General features: G+C 37.3%; 2 protein-coding genes across 6 annotated transcripts in view; one reads left to right on the forward strand and one right to left on the reverse strand.

The window, feature by feature from the left end:
• Positions 1-1598: 1598 nt before the first annotated feature.
• On the forward strand, positions 1599-6830 carry LOC120631755 (odorant receptor 49a-like). Its single transcript, XM_039901434.1, has 8 exons — positions 1599-1728; positions 2187-2369; positions 3729-3930; positions 4638-4734; positions 4972-5085; positions 5224-5312; positions 5561-5627; positions 6528-6830. The coding sequence occupies exons 1-8, from the start codon at positions 1599-1601 to the stop codon at positions 6591-6593; spliced, it is 948 nt and encodes a 315-aa protein (XP_039757368.1). The 3' UTR covers positions 6594-6830.
• Positions 6831-7743: 913 nt separating this feature from the next.
• Positions 7744-14040, reverse strand: part of LOC120631423 (apoptosis-stimulating of p53 protein 1) — a 395044-nt gene continuing 388747 nt past the window's right edge. For 2 of the 5 annotated variants that reach the window (XM_039901001.1, XM_039900998.1), the window contains 6 exons: positions 13372-14022; positions 12968-13050; positions 12354-12469; positions 12160-12261; positions 10873-11075; positions 7744-8031 (listed from right to left, as the gene is read on the reverse strand). In XM_039901001.1, the coding sequence (XP_039756935.1) occupies positions 7999-8031; positions 10873-11075; positions 12160-12261; positions 12354-12469; positions 12968-13050; positions 13372-14022 (1188 nt within the window). In that variant the 3' untranslated portion in view covers positions 7744-7998. The remainder of the gene's footprint in view (positions 8032-10872; positions 11076-12159; positions 12262-12353; positions 12470-12967; positions 13051-13371; positions 14023-14040) is intronic. The other 3 variants (XM_039901000.1, XM_039900999.1, XM_039901002.1) reach the window with 2 other exon arrangements.

The following is a 14040-nucleotide window of genomic DNA, read 5'->3' on the forward strand; positions in this document are numbered from 1 at the left end:
TTATCGTAAGCCTACATATACAGATAACACCATACCAGCTTCATCGTGTCATCCTTGGCAGCATAAACATGCAGCATTTCTTAATTATGTTCATAGATTATTATCTATTCCATTAACTAAGGAGGATTATAGGAAAGAGTTATATGTCATTTATCACATGGCAAATGCAAATGGTTACAATTCAGGTTTGGTTGATAGCATAATTAAAAAGAAACAACAGAGGCTGATTGCTAAGGAGTTATACGCCGTACCAATGGACAAACTGAATAGGTATAAGACCAGTCTGACTTACTTCGGATCTATATCAGAGCGTGTAGCAAAGATACTTAGATCACATGGAGTTCATGTGGCTTTTAGAACAAATAACCAACTGAGAGCTATTTGTAACGGTAAGGACAGATTGGACAATAAGCACAGATCAGGGGTATATAAACTCCAATGTTCTGAATGCCACGCCACATATGTGGGTCAGACCGGACGTAAATTTGAAACACGTTACAAAGAGCATATGGCAGCCTTCAATCATAACCATCCTGAAAAATCTCATTTTGCAAAACATCTTTTAGACAGTGGACATAACGTAACCAGTAATCATTCATACGAAATATTACATGCTTGCGACAAAGGGTTGAAACTTGATTTGAGGGAACAATTAGAAATTATTAAACATAGGAATGGGAGGTTCGAATTACTAAACGAACAAATAAATTTATCAACTTCACCTCTATTGAACATATTCAGAGGCACTAATGAGGTGGGAGGGGCTTAGATAGATTAGGTGGGGGTCAGAAAGGTATAAAAGGCGACACATTTGGCGAATTTTTCACTTAACAATTATTCATTGTAAAGTCAACATCTCCTGATGATGCTCCGGTTTCGGAGCGAAACGTGCGTAGAGGGTATATTGCCGAAGATCTGTTTGGTGTGGGGTATAAGGATTGAAGAAATTATAAATTACACCACACAGATTCTCCTGCTTTTCGCGGAGTATAGCAAATTAAGCTTAATTTTGATAATATATCATGGATTTCCGCAAAGTAACGCCTGCTTCTATCCAAGTAGACTGTAGACCAAAGTCAACAATGACATCTAGTATCGAATGTTTTAGCTATGATTTGCATAGGCATTTCCATATTCCGAATAGATTTATTGAAAGCAGAGATGATATCTTACTTTCATAAGGCCGTAAGTCCGTAAGTTAAGGCCGTAAGTCCGTAAGTTAAGGCCGTAGTCCACCATGCTGCCCCAGTGCGGATTGGTGTACCTACATAACAGCCAGTAATTACAATGAATTACTTGGTGCTACAACATTAAAGTGCCAAGTGTTGACGGCAGATCAGATTACAGTATCATCATTTCCTGTGGGGTAGGAGGCAACTTAGGGAAAATAACGGGGGAGAGAACGGGTACTGTGCTACCGATACCATCTACTGCGATCACCAGCCCAGCCCGGCGTGCTGATATGGGCAAACCCTCCCGTTGCGAGAGGCCTTAAGTTCAGCACAGCAGCAGCAGCAGCTATTGATAAAAATGTAAATAGTAACTATATAGGTAGACCTACTTACATACCTACTTTTCAAGTTTCGTCATTTTCAGATATGGTCAAGATGTTCGTATTGGTACTCAAAAGAAACGAAATAGAACAAGTGATCCTTGAAATAGGAAAACTGTGGCACGTTGATAACGAAAACAGTCAGCAAAATGAGGAAATGAACTTTTGGATACGCCGTTTGAAATTTTGGAATAATGGTCTGTTCTGGCTAAACTCCGAGCTATAGGATTGTTGGCAAATTTGAGCTTTAATACAATGCAAATAAAATCGATTTCACTACGATGTTTCAGTTTTTCCACGCTCGGAAACGACTCCTCGATTGCAAGCAAGCAAATTTAGTCCTTAGTTACCCATCATATGAGACGATGGCCCAGTCTAGCCTTTACCACATTAAATATTAAATTAAGGCAGTATATAAACTACAAACAAACCTACGAGGCTTCTACATCTAGTACTTCGGGCCAAAATCCTGCGATAAGAGCTTTGGGGCCCCGTCGGTGCGAGCACCTGTGTGAGTGTCCCATTTTGAACGTTTGTTCGTAGTCTCCATACTGTTCTCATATATTTATTTTGCCTTAACGATGCTTGGGAAAGTGTGGGGACCGCTTGATGATCAAGTGGTTATTTTTTTCAGCTTTGTTTGGTACTGTTACGCTGACGATCATGGTTTTCACACTCGTCCCCTTGGCAATAACAATATACGGGTGTTACACCAAAAACGAAGCGGAATACAAATTTATATTAGAGATGTATTTTTTCAACCAGATAGATTCTCACTTCAAATATTTAATGGCAATAGTATTTCAAATAGTAATGTGTAAGTATAAACTTAAACTTATATAAGGGATTCACAGATACATAAATGTGAAATTTGTCACTGCTTATTTTTTATGATAAGTTTGGATAAGTTAATATCTACCGAATTTAACAGACTTATCGAATTAAAAGTTAAAATTAAAATGTAAAAGTAAAAATTAAAAATTACAAATAAATAATAATTAAAATAATAAAATTCTTATACTTATTTATGATCTGTGTGTGTATATGCCCACCTAGTGCTTTGAGAATGAGTTATCTAGTTTCCAGTTTTCGCTAAATACTACTGTTGCTGCTGATATTAATGATCCCATATCATGAATAGGTACCTATATACCTACTGCAATTATACCAATCGTACTTTTCCAAGTAGCGTTACAGCTTTTGTACCTACCTAGTACCTTTTAATATTCGATTTTATGCATATCTTGTACGACAGACGAGTGTAAGACCTTAGTAAATATTTCTTGAAGAAATTTCATTTTAGAGCATAGAAATAGAAACACACATGATGCTTTTACGGTTGATATAATATGTAGATGGCGTAACTAGAAGAACCGCATGCGAATATAGACGTATATGACATTGAGGATATCGATGTAGCCCACGATATCCTCAATGATATCGTATTATGTTACCCCAATCGTGTTTGAGGACGAATAGGTCATCATCATCATCATCATCAAATCAACCGATTGACGTCAACTGCTGGACATAGGTAAATACCTATTAAGTAGGTACTGGGGGCTGCGATTTCTTTGTACTGACCATAAAAGTTTTGCCAATAATCCCCACGCTTGGCATGCGTGTGCTGATCCTCTCGCACCGATAACGCTGCTGGCAGTTACCTGTCAGTGAATTTTGGACCAGCTGCTGTGCAATGGTTATACCGCCGTTACTCGGTCGCCAGAGCCTCGTTTGTAAGTCAGCAGCGTGCACCCCGGGCAGGTTAGGTTTACGATTGGGATGGCCAACTGGTACTAGTCCCCCCTTACACCCCCATATCTTTTTTACTAATAATTGATGGACCAAGCAGTTTGACCACCTGATGGTAACTTAAAACCATTATGGAATGGAAGGCTTGCAAGAAACACGGCCTGCAACGTGCCACCCTGTATATATCAACCTGAGGTGAGGTGTTAAGGCTTTAACTACTTTAGCAACCTCGCCGTTCAGACCGAAACACAGCATTGCAACAATGCTTAGCGTAGTAATAGGTCGTAGTACTTCCCCGGACAAGCGCTGTCACAAAAAGCTTCCGAAGCTACTACTGAAGGTCTATCAATTTTGGTTTTATGAGTTTTATACAATTTTATTAGTAGTAATTACCCTTAACAAACCTATTGTTTTTTTTTTCTAGGCATCCTATGTCAAATGTGCATAGCCGTGCCGTGTGATTACCTACTGCTTGATCTATCGTGTGACCTAGCTGCCTTGATAAGAATGGTTCAAATAGACTTGCTTAGTCTAAAGGGCACTGCTAATTTGGAAAATTTAAATATTGGCGATGTTAATTCTGAAGATATTAAGAGTATTGTAAAAAAACATCAAATTTTATTGAGGTAGGTAAAATGTTATCACTGTATGTTCACTTTTGATTTTTCAATACAGGTTCACTAAAGGTCAGACCAATTAGCTACTTATTAGGTCTGACATAATCGTTTTTCTCATCGGGTGCTGAGAGCTGATGAGCTGGGTTGGGCGGGTGCGAAGCTTTACCAAAGGTTGAGCCATAGGGCTCGAATGTCTTAACCAAATAGGACTTCCTCTGTGACTTAGACCTTCACTACGGGTAACGTAGGATAATAACCTATCTACAAGCAATTACTGCTATGTAAGTGGCTAGTCCATTTCTTTTCAATTTTAAAACTGCGCATAGATAAACTAAGTTTGTAAATCAAACCTAGCTAGCTTCAATATATAAAGCTCAGAAAACCGATTCAGAGTTATGTTAAATTCATATGATTTTGTCCGCCCTAGCCCAAGAGCCTTACTATAATATATCCACTGAAAAAAAGGCCAAGGCAGCCATCGTGTCTTGTCTGCTGCGGAGCTGCGAAAGCGAGATGGATGCCAAGGGTTTATTTTGGGTATTCCAATCACCCCTTCGCCATCCTTGCCCCATCTCAAAATTCGTACTTCTTAACACACTTACTCAACAAAGCTCAATACCTAAGAGTCCAGTGCAGCACACGCTGGGCAGTTGTATAGGAGGGAAAAAGTGTCAAGTCCCATGATTGTAATCTTCTCCTTTCTCTTTGGCTTCCAGTCTCACGGAACGATTAAACAACATTTTCAAGGAGGTTATTTTTTCTCAAGTATACTTATCATCGGTGGTCATTTGCTGTTATTTATTTACGGCAATGGTAAGATGAACTACTTACTAAGATCTTTCCCGTTTCTTAATTATGCACAATAATCGTGGGTGTTGCACTTAATCATTTTCTAATACCTAAACATTAAGCTTAATTTGCTTCAATCCGCGAAAATCAAGCATGATTTGCCTGCTGCAATTTATAACTTCTTAATACACCACACCACATTTGTTCCAAAATACGCAATTTAACGCCTTTACTGAGCGCCAAGTAACGCCTATCCATCAGTTTCAGATGTCAAAATATGGTGTAGTCTCTAGTTTGGGAGATTTAGTCGCCTCCATGGATATCTTAGCGAAGACATTTGTTTTGGCAGTACCTGGCCAAATCATCGCTGATATGGTAAATTTTTCTAACTACTAAAATCTACGTACAGAGTTGTTGGCCTTCCAACAACTCTGTACGTAAGGGTCATACAAGATAAATAATTTAAAAAGTATTTATCTTGTATGACCCTTGACCCCAAAAACAAAATTTCAGAGCTCCGGTGTAGCAGATGCAGCATACCAGAGTCTTTGGTACGAAAGAAGTAACAAATTTCGAAAATTTATTGCTATATTGATAGCAAGGTACGTAATCTGTTCAAATAAAAGAGTAATGCCACTGACTGACTCACTCACACTTGCTCACTGACTAATATCAGGAGTTATAAAGCGTACGTAGGACGTAGGTGTCAGGCTAAGAAACGCTTTGAGAAAATTTTATAGTTGATTGAAAATAATATTACAAAACTTCAAATTGAACATTGTAAGGCACTTTCCTCAGGCCCTAACTTCCAATAATTTTTTTAATTTTATTATTTTCTTTTATTTTCCAGAGCTCAAAAGCCTTCCTATTTGTCAGCTTTAGGATTTTCGAATTTATCTCTTGTAATGTTTTCTAAGGTAGGTAGATTCCATTGTTGTTTAATTGCGCGCCATAAGTAGGGAATCCTTTCATCGTTTCACTTACTAACTTCGTGACTTTAGCTATAAGCTACTAATAAATTATCATCATCATTTACTTTACAAGTGATCTTAATTTCTAGTATTAAGCTATGTCATCGAGCGGGTTAGCCCTGTTTTCCGAGACACAGTCTCAACTAGTTCGGAGAACAGGTACACTTTTTATCTGTGCAAAATAAAACAAAATTTGTATATATGTTATGTGTTATGTTTAAGTACTTTTGATTCTGTTTTGTTATTCTTTATGACAATAAAGCATTTTTTCATTTTCATTTTCATTTTCATCATCATCACATAAACCCATCGACTCCGCCCAAAACGAGAAGGGTTTAGGACGTAGTCCACCACGCTGGCCCATTGCGGATTGGTGGAATTCACGCCTTTGTGTTCATTACAGAAATCTCTCAGGGAAGCAGGTTTCTTCTCGATGTTTTCCTTTACCGTTGAAGCAAGTGATATTTTAATTACTTAATATTTCAATTATCATCATCGCCTCACAATAATTCAAAATATATCTTTGAACCATTCATAGGGCCCTGTGATCGGAATTTTAAACCATAATTTGATTGATTGCAGTCCCATAGACAATCTGAGTTCTATTTTAAATATAGCTCTAATAGGTGATATGTTCTGGGCCTTGGTTAATAAAAGCGGCATTATAGTCATCTAACTAAATTAATAATCCTTATTTTTAGAATATTAAATAAACGATATTTTAAGGTAATACTGTTTTAAGCGCGGGTAGTTAGCCTTCAGCGGTGGTGAACGTTGTACTCTAATGAATGGCTCATAGAGATTCAAGTATTATTATGATTCTTAACGCGTATTATATTTTTGCAGGTAGCCAGCACATCTTGGTCATATCTTTCGTTACTGAATCAAATGTCCGAAAATTTCGACGTCTGAAACATCTTAGGTACCTAACTACCACTTCTTCAAGTCCGAACAAACCTTAAAAGCACCTAAATGCACTTTTAAAAGTAATAGATAATATAAATTCTAGAGGTCAGAAGGATTAAGTAGGCTCGCAGATATTTTGTTCACTGCACAATAGGTGAACCGCTGTATGTATAAAAAAATCCGTTGGGCTCTTGGAATCCAATTTAGCATCTTCACTATAATTTTGTGACCGCCTTAATAATTAAGTAGGTTACGAACGGCTTCTTGAATTTTTCAAAAGTAGGATTAAAAGCAGTTCCAACATAACTGGAGGTTCTAGCTGGGAGACGCGATGGTGAAATCCAAGCACACTCGGTTTCATCAGCTCTAGTTTGTAGTCCCGGCTAGTTGAGCGCTTGTGTTCCCCATATTCCTCTATGCTTCGAAAACGTGGACCCTGCGGGAGAGTGAGAAAAATAAGATAGACGTTCATGAGATGTGGTGCTGGAAAAGAATGCTAAGAATACCTTGGAATGCATTCCGGACCATTCTTGAAGAACTCTGCATCACGCAACGTCTATCCTTCATAGTACAGGCTATTCTCACGTTCTTTGCCACGTATCCAGAAGAGACAACGACTCCATTGAACGTCTGGTTGTCCAATGAAGAATCGAGGCCACCAGATCACGCGGAAGATCGCCCATGAGATGGGCTGACCAAATAAAGGCTGCAGTGGCTGTCCCCTTACATGAGTGTGCTAGAAAGGCAGTTGCCAGAGAGGAGTGGCGACGAATAGTCAAGCGTGCCACAACCCTTAAGTGACGACTACGACCGCTCTGAGAAGAGCGAACCGACTGAGAAGAAGAAGAAGTTTGTAGTTACACATAAATTATATCAGGATCAGCTAACATATATAATAAATATGTTAAGTTTTATGGTAAATGTTTTTCTTTTAAAGCCAGGACTTATGGTCTTACGTCCTAAAAATTATTACAAAGTCTAGGAAACCGGTGAAGAAAAACGAGTTCCACGTTATCTACTTACTTATATTGTAAGTTGGTAGATACTTATTAAATTATAATATAATATAGGTAATAGAATATTCAAATAAATAATGCAACCAGTGTTTGTAATATTATTTTGTATTGTCAATTTATAATATTATTTCACAATATTTTCAGAAACCCTAAGAATAATACAAATATTCATTACCAATTACAATGATGACTCGGGGTATTTATAAAATGTACAATATAATCTCATTCGTTTTGAACTTTATTAGCTTATTTAAATATTTACAAAATATTTTAAATATTTTAAAATTGTATACAATAGACTATTTTTAGATTACAGTGTTATAAATACATAAAAAATAAGAATTACCCAATCTATTTACAAATTGATAAGTTTATTATTTAAGCCGTCTGTTTCCTTATTCCTGCTGTGGGGTTACTCGCGGATATAACTGAAACAAAAAAAAAAAAATTATGAATATCAGCTAAAAAATCCGTATATTTTTTCTAAGAAAATCCGGATACATATGCAGATTTTTGAACAGCGGTGAGCGCTGTGGTTTCAAATTCGATCTCCCATGTTCGATTCTCGGCATAGGCACATTTGTGAAGGAGGGTTCAGCCGTGGCTAATTACCAACTAACTACCTACTACCGACAAAGACGTGCTGCTAAGTAATTTAGCTTTCCGGTACGATGTCGCGTAGAAAATTAGGGGTATGGATTAATATAATGGCCATAGTCCCTTACAAGATAGCCCGCTACCATCTTAGACTCCATCATCACTTACTACCAGGTGAGATAGCAGTCCATAGCTAACTTATAGTAGAATTAAAAAAGAAGATCCTTCGTAGAGATTTTTATCTTGTGCTAAAGACTTGCTGCGATTTGTTTTATGACATCTCTCTACCATCTGACCCCCGAGGTCATTACTCCAGCGCCAGTGAACGTCTAGACTTTATGATTCCATGGTCCTTTAAATTATTTCCCTTATGCACGTTTTCGATATACCTAGGCATAGCACAAATCGAATACCTAATTATTTAGGCGATGTCTATGGAAAAAACGTTTCATCAAATCTTAGGTGGTAACTGTTATTGAACGGTTGACGTAAGCATAGGAATTTTCTTAGAGTACTTAGTACTTATTTAGGCTTGGCTCGTTGGTGCTAACGGATATTAATTTCGTAACTATGTTTACCGTATTTATGTTTTAATAGAAGCGGTGATATCCCAGTGGGTAGCATTTTAACTTTACTTTCGGGGTGCCGAGTTTGAATAACAGCACGCACCTTTAACTTTTCTAAGTTATGTGCATTTTAATCATTAAAATATCACTTACTCTGACTGTTAAGGAAAACATCGTGAGGAAACCTGGATGCCTGAGATTTCTATAATGTTCTCAAAGGCGTGTGGAGTCCACCAATCCGTACTGGGCCAGCGTGGCTACGGCCTTAACCCCTTCTCACTGTGGAAGGCTACCCCCTTACTGAGAAGGGGTTAAGTGCAGGGCTAGCACAGGCAGTAGATAAAAATTATATCCCCTGACAAAGGATATTATTAACGTGTCCACCTGCCAAAACACGGGAACAGGCAATAGGAGAAGTTCACCCCCGTTTATTATTACACATGCATTATTTGGATATTATTTCCACTTGTGCGCCCCGTGCTCTAGGGCAGGAGATAATTGTCTCCTGCCCATTCTAGCCGTGCTGTGGCGGGCCGGTAATGGGTTGATATGCAGTGGCGGTACTACCGTACAAGCCGAAAAGCTGGGCTTGCGTTACAATAAATATCTCTTTTAAAATTTTCTCGAATATTCCGAAATGAAATTAAAAAATAATTAAAACTTGATAGCAATGAGGATATAAATACAATTTTTTAACTTTTGCTCAATAATGTATATACTCTTTGTCTACTTTACTGCAAGCACTACGTTACTCTGACAGGTAGACTGGCAGGTGGACTCTGTGGTAGCAACCAGCCGAACGGCGCGGCGCCGCGCCGAACTATCACTATCGCGCTCTTCGCGTGTCTTCGTACGCGATCGGAGGTCCCGCTATGTCTCGCTCACACTCATTTGCTTATACGGGGCTTTTATTTTACTGCTCTCTCTCTCATAGAAATTTCAATGTATTTAGCAGAGCCAACTAGATTATTTAAAATTTTTGTATGAAGATCAAATGCCAGATTGCGAGTTGAAGTTAGTGAAGATGACCAGCGAGCTAATTGAAACAACTTCGCGCGTGTTATTATTTGCGTTACAACTATGGAGGGTAGAAGTAAGGAGAGTCATCTTATATGGGAGAAAAGTTGAAAAAGTGTCCAGTGTATGCGCTAAATAACAGTTCAAAAATCCTCCACAATGGCGCTGGTGGATGCACAGGGTATGGTATGAATGTAGCAATCGTAGATGAATTGAAGTATGCCGAGTTAAAAAATTAAATGTCATTATCGACAAAATTAGTTAATTATTGAGAATCTCAACAACTTACGTTGTACAAAATATTGTGGTAAATATAACCTTACTTCCTTGTATCTCCATACTTCCTTGTTTATTTTTCAAGCCTACTCTAACAATATTTATATTTGGCGCTTCTTTTAAGAGTTACCCTGATGCAAATGTGGCGCCATCCTAATTTAATACATTTTGACGACACTTTTTCATATACACAGATGACTCTCCTTACCTCTACCCTCCATAGTTACAACGTTAGTTGACACTTGACAGATTCATTATGATTGATTAGTAACTAGTTTACTATTGTTTTTTTTTTGAGTTGAATAGTGAATTTTACTGGTTTGTTTTCTTACAAATTATAGTAAATATTGTTCAATATGAGCTCCAATTGTGTGCAAATGGTTTCTGTGGCGAAATACAGACAGGCGACAGGTAAATTTTTTTAATTTAAAAATTGTTTGTTGGCTTTGCATATTTTTTTTTCTAATGAAAAGAATGGTTGGAACGCGGCTGGTTACGACATAAATTACCAAGCATCATAAGAATTAAAGAGAGCAGAACTCAAAGAAACACTTGGGATTTCTATGATTACTTTTTAATTTTGGCAAACATTGCATAGAAACTTCTTTATCATAATTCGCGTGCTGACTTAATCGTGCCTAGTATTCTTCAAAGATTTGTTGATATTGTTTGTCATTTAGCACAACAAGAATGGTGACTTAGAGATCATGACGAGTTAAATTTGTCCTTTAGGTAACTGGGCTTGCTCAAACTCAAAACCCTAGGCACGCCACTGTTGATATGATGATGTTTTGCGTAACTATGATAACTCACCCCCAGCAAGTTCCTAGGCACGTAGCCTTCGTTTCCCATGTCGTCTCTACACCACCACCACTCTCGCTCGTTGTCGTCACCCTTCCTCAACACTTGTAGTCTCGCACCCATCTCGAACGAAAGCTCGTCGCTTCGCGCGGCTGTGTACGAGAACACGGCGTAGACTAGCCCGTTGTTCATTATGCCCAGTTTTTCTTGAACACCTGAAAAATATTTGTTATTACTTCAACTGCCACGATATTTACGCTTGATCATAAAATATTTCAAACGACTTCCAAAAGTTTATGGATTTTATGGATTCGAGAGTTTGCATTCTTGAGGGATCAGATAACCGTTTGGAACGAATAATAGTCCTTTTTTTATGTTGTTATATAGTGCTTCCGTGAAATCTAAACGGGTTTATTTTTTAATTTAATTTATCAATTTGAATGGCTGTTCTTCTAGCTAGTTCAATGTAAATTTGAAAAAGATGATGAATGATTTTCAAACGGAACTCAGTTGATGTAAGCCAATCGTTGCTAACTGGTCATTACAGAAAGAAAATTACTGACAAGTCATTAATTTTAGACATGATGACTAATTTTGAAAAACTGCCCTATGATGTTTGGAAGTATATCCAAAAAATATGCAGAAATGTTTTGTTAAAATATATTTAAAATTATGTTTTAAAGAAATATTTCTTTGCAATAGCGCTCTCCGGATGTAATGGCCTTACTTGTGACGTCATAGGCACATTAGAGCTTTAGAAAGTCCTTGTTCCATAGCTAAAGTTGATAGTATTGATAAAAAAAAACTAAGCAACTACTAGTTTAAAATCACGAAATACTTGATAGGTATAGGCAGAGATTTACGAAGTTCAAGCGCTACAAAATCATGTTTTTATAGACTTGACGTTATAAGATAATAAGATTATAAGATCTAGATTCGGTGTTTCACCTGTCATGGCGGATCGCTAGATTTTAAAAGTTTTAGTTATTGAAAATAAATAGCTATCTCATCGTATATAATAAAAATAAAAATACGTTGTTCATTATACATCAATCATATAATACCAATAGATTTATACGATATTTAAGCGATTCAAATTCAAATATTCTTAATAAATGAAAGCCACGAGGATTCCAAACACAGCCTGGTCTGTGGGTAATTTTTAGGGTAATTTTTTTTTGTTATCACCAACTCGCAGTCAATTAATATTTAGCTTTGAGGTTAGTGCAATACACACCCAAGCTTTTTTGTTCGCCTTTTGAAAAAACTGTATTCAAAACAAAACAAAACCGAACTTACTATAGAGGTATTCTGAACATCCATCGAAACCTTCCTCATCCTCTTCACATTTTTCTGCTGCTGTTTCATGATCTGACAGTGTTGTCGCAAATATGCAAGCGCCTGGAAAATTAAGAGAACAATATTTTCGTATCTCATAGTATAATTTCGTATCTCATAGTAGTATTTATTCTATTCAATTCTTTGTATCTTACCATTATCGACAAGGAATCGCACCATCGGTAGATTATTGCATGAAGCAGCACAATGTAGGGGTGTCCAACCGTCTGAATCCTGTGCATTCACATCGCAACCTATTTCCACCAAGAACCTGTAATAAAAAAGTCAATTACCTATACACCTATATAAAAAGGCTAAGTTCCCAGCGAGTTTGCCTGCGTACAATTTTAAAGTTTACAAAATTTCTGCATTATATTAACGAAAAAATTCCCAATATTTTTTTAGCTACCATATAAAATTGGTCAAGCGAAGGCTTAAGAAAAATGCGCTTAAACTCAAATTCTCTAACTTTAACGTAACGCTATTGTTATACTACCTAGTAGTGGCCCATGTTATAGTTAGACATCTTTCCTAGCAGTATGCATAAAAACATGTCGATGCTCTGTGAAAAACAAAAGTAATCTATTCCACAAGAACCGTGAATTTTGCCTGCATTAAAGTTGCCTATGGGCTTTTCCAGATTATAATCAAATCTTGTGCTAAATTCTATCCATATCCGTTCAACCGTTTCGAAATGATTGAGTAACAAACATTCATCAAAAATTTTACTTTTATAAAAATGATAAATAATAATTGGCATAAAGCTTACTTGACTATTTCAAAATGCCCAGCGCAAATGGCGTTGTGCAGAGCCGTTATACCCTCATCGTTGGCAGCGCTTGCATTTTGCACCTGAAATAAAATATGTATATTAATTTACTGTTATTTCTGTTTAGTTAGCGCTGTGGTCTAATAAGTGGGAGGTCCAGATGTTCGATCGTCGGCAGGGGTTTTATAAATCCTGAGTTTTCTCTAGTCTGGTCTGGTGGAAGATCAAAGATATGCCAAAAGCGATTTAGCGTTCGCTAATAGGTTAACCAATAACCATTTAAAACTGCGTCATCACTTATCACTAAGTGTTATTGCAGTCGAGAGTCGACTTGTAGCGGGATAAACAGAAAAAAGTTTTTCAAAAAATTCAATAAGTTCAAGAAAAACATTTGCTATTTTTACCTGAGTTGCCGTCTTCTTTACCAGCTCTAATTCACCTTCTAAACTTGCATCTAACAGCAAGGCTAGGGGATCAAAGCTCACTCGCCTAGCCAATGGAGCCTTGCCACCTTGTTTCAAATTGCCTTTCTTTGACCGCCTCAGAACATTCTCAGATCGCTGAGAATCCTGACCGTTCAAATCTACAGAACTAATTTGCTCCGTTATATCAGAAACAACATTATCTTTACTATCCTCCTGCTTTTCATTGGAACTTAAAGATATATTGTTATTTAATGATCTGTCAACTTCATCCTTCATCTTTGTTTTTTCCTTCTGGCCATTTTGCATTTCACTTGGTACGGAATCAAGATTTAAATGATCCATCTCTGGGAACAAGAACGCTGGTGGCATTTCTATACGGCGGTTTATGCTAACGTTTATGGAATTTTTCGTGTTATTCACGTTTCTAAGCTTTGGTTGCTCACTTAGGGGTGGTTTTCTTATCGTCAGAGGGCGAGCTTTGATTATCATATCGTTATTGTTGCTAGATTCTTTCAGATTTTGCGCATCGCTGTCATTTGACGAATCAGGTATGGATATTGTAGGCATGTTGATAGTTTCCGCCGATTGATTGTACCCTACGTCATGGTTTGCGGATTGTCTCGGTGGAGTCTAAAACATATATTGATA

Source organism: Pararge aegeria, chromosome 18 (genome assembly GCF_905163445.1).
Source record: "Pararge aegeria chromosome 18, ilParAegt1.1, whole genome shotgun sequence".
Classification (NCBI taxonomy): Eukaryota; Metazoa; Arthropoda; class Insecta; order Lepidoptera; family Nymphalidae; genus Pararge; species Pararge aegeria.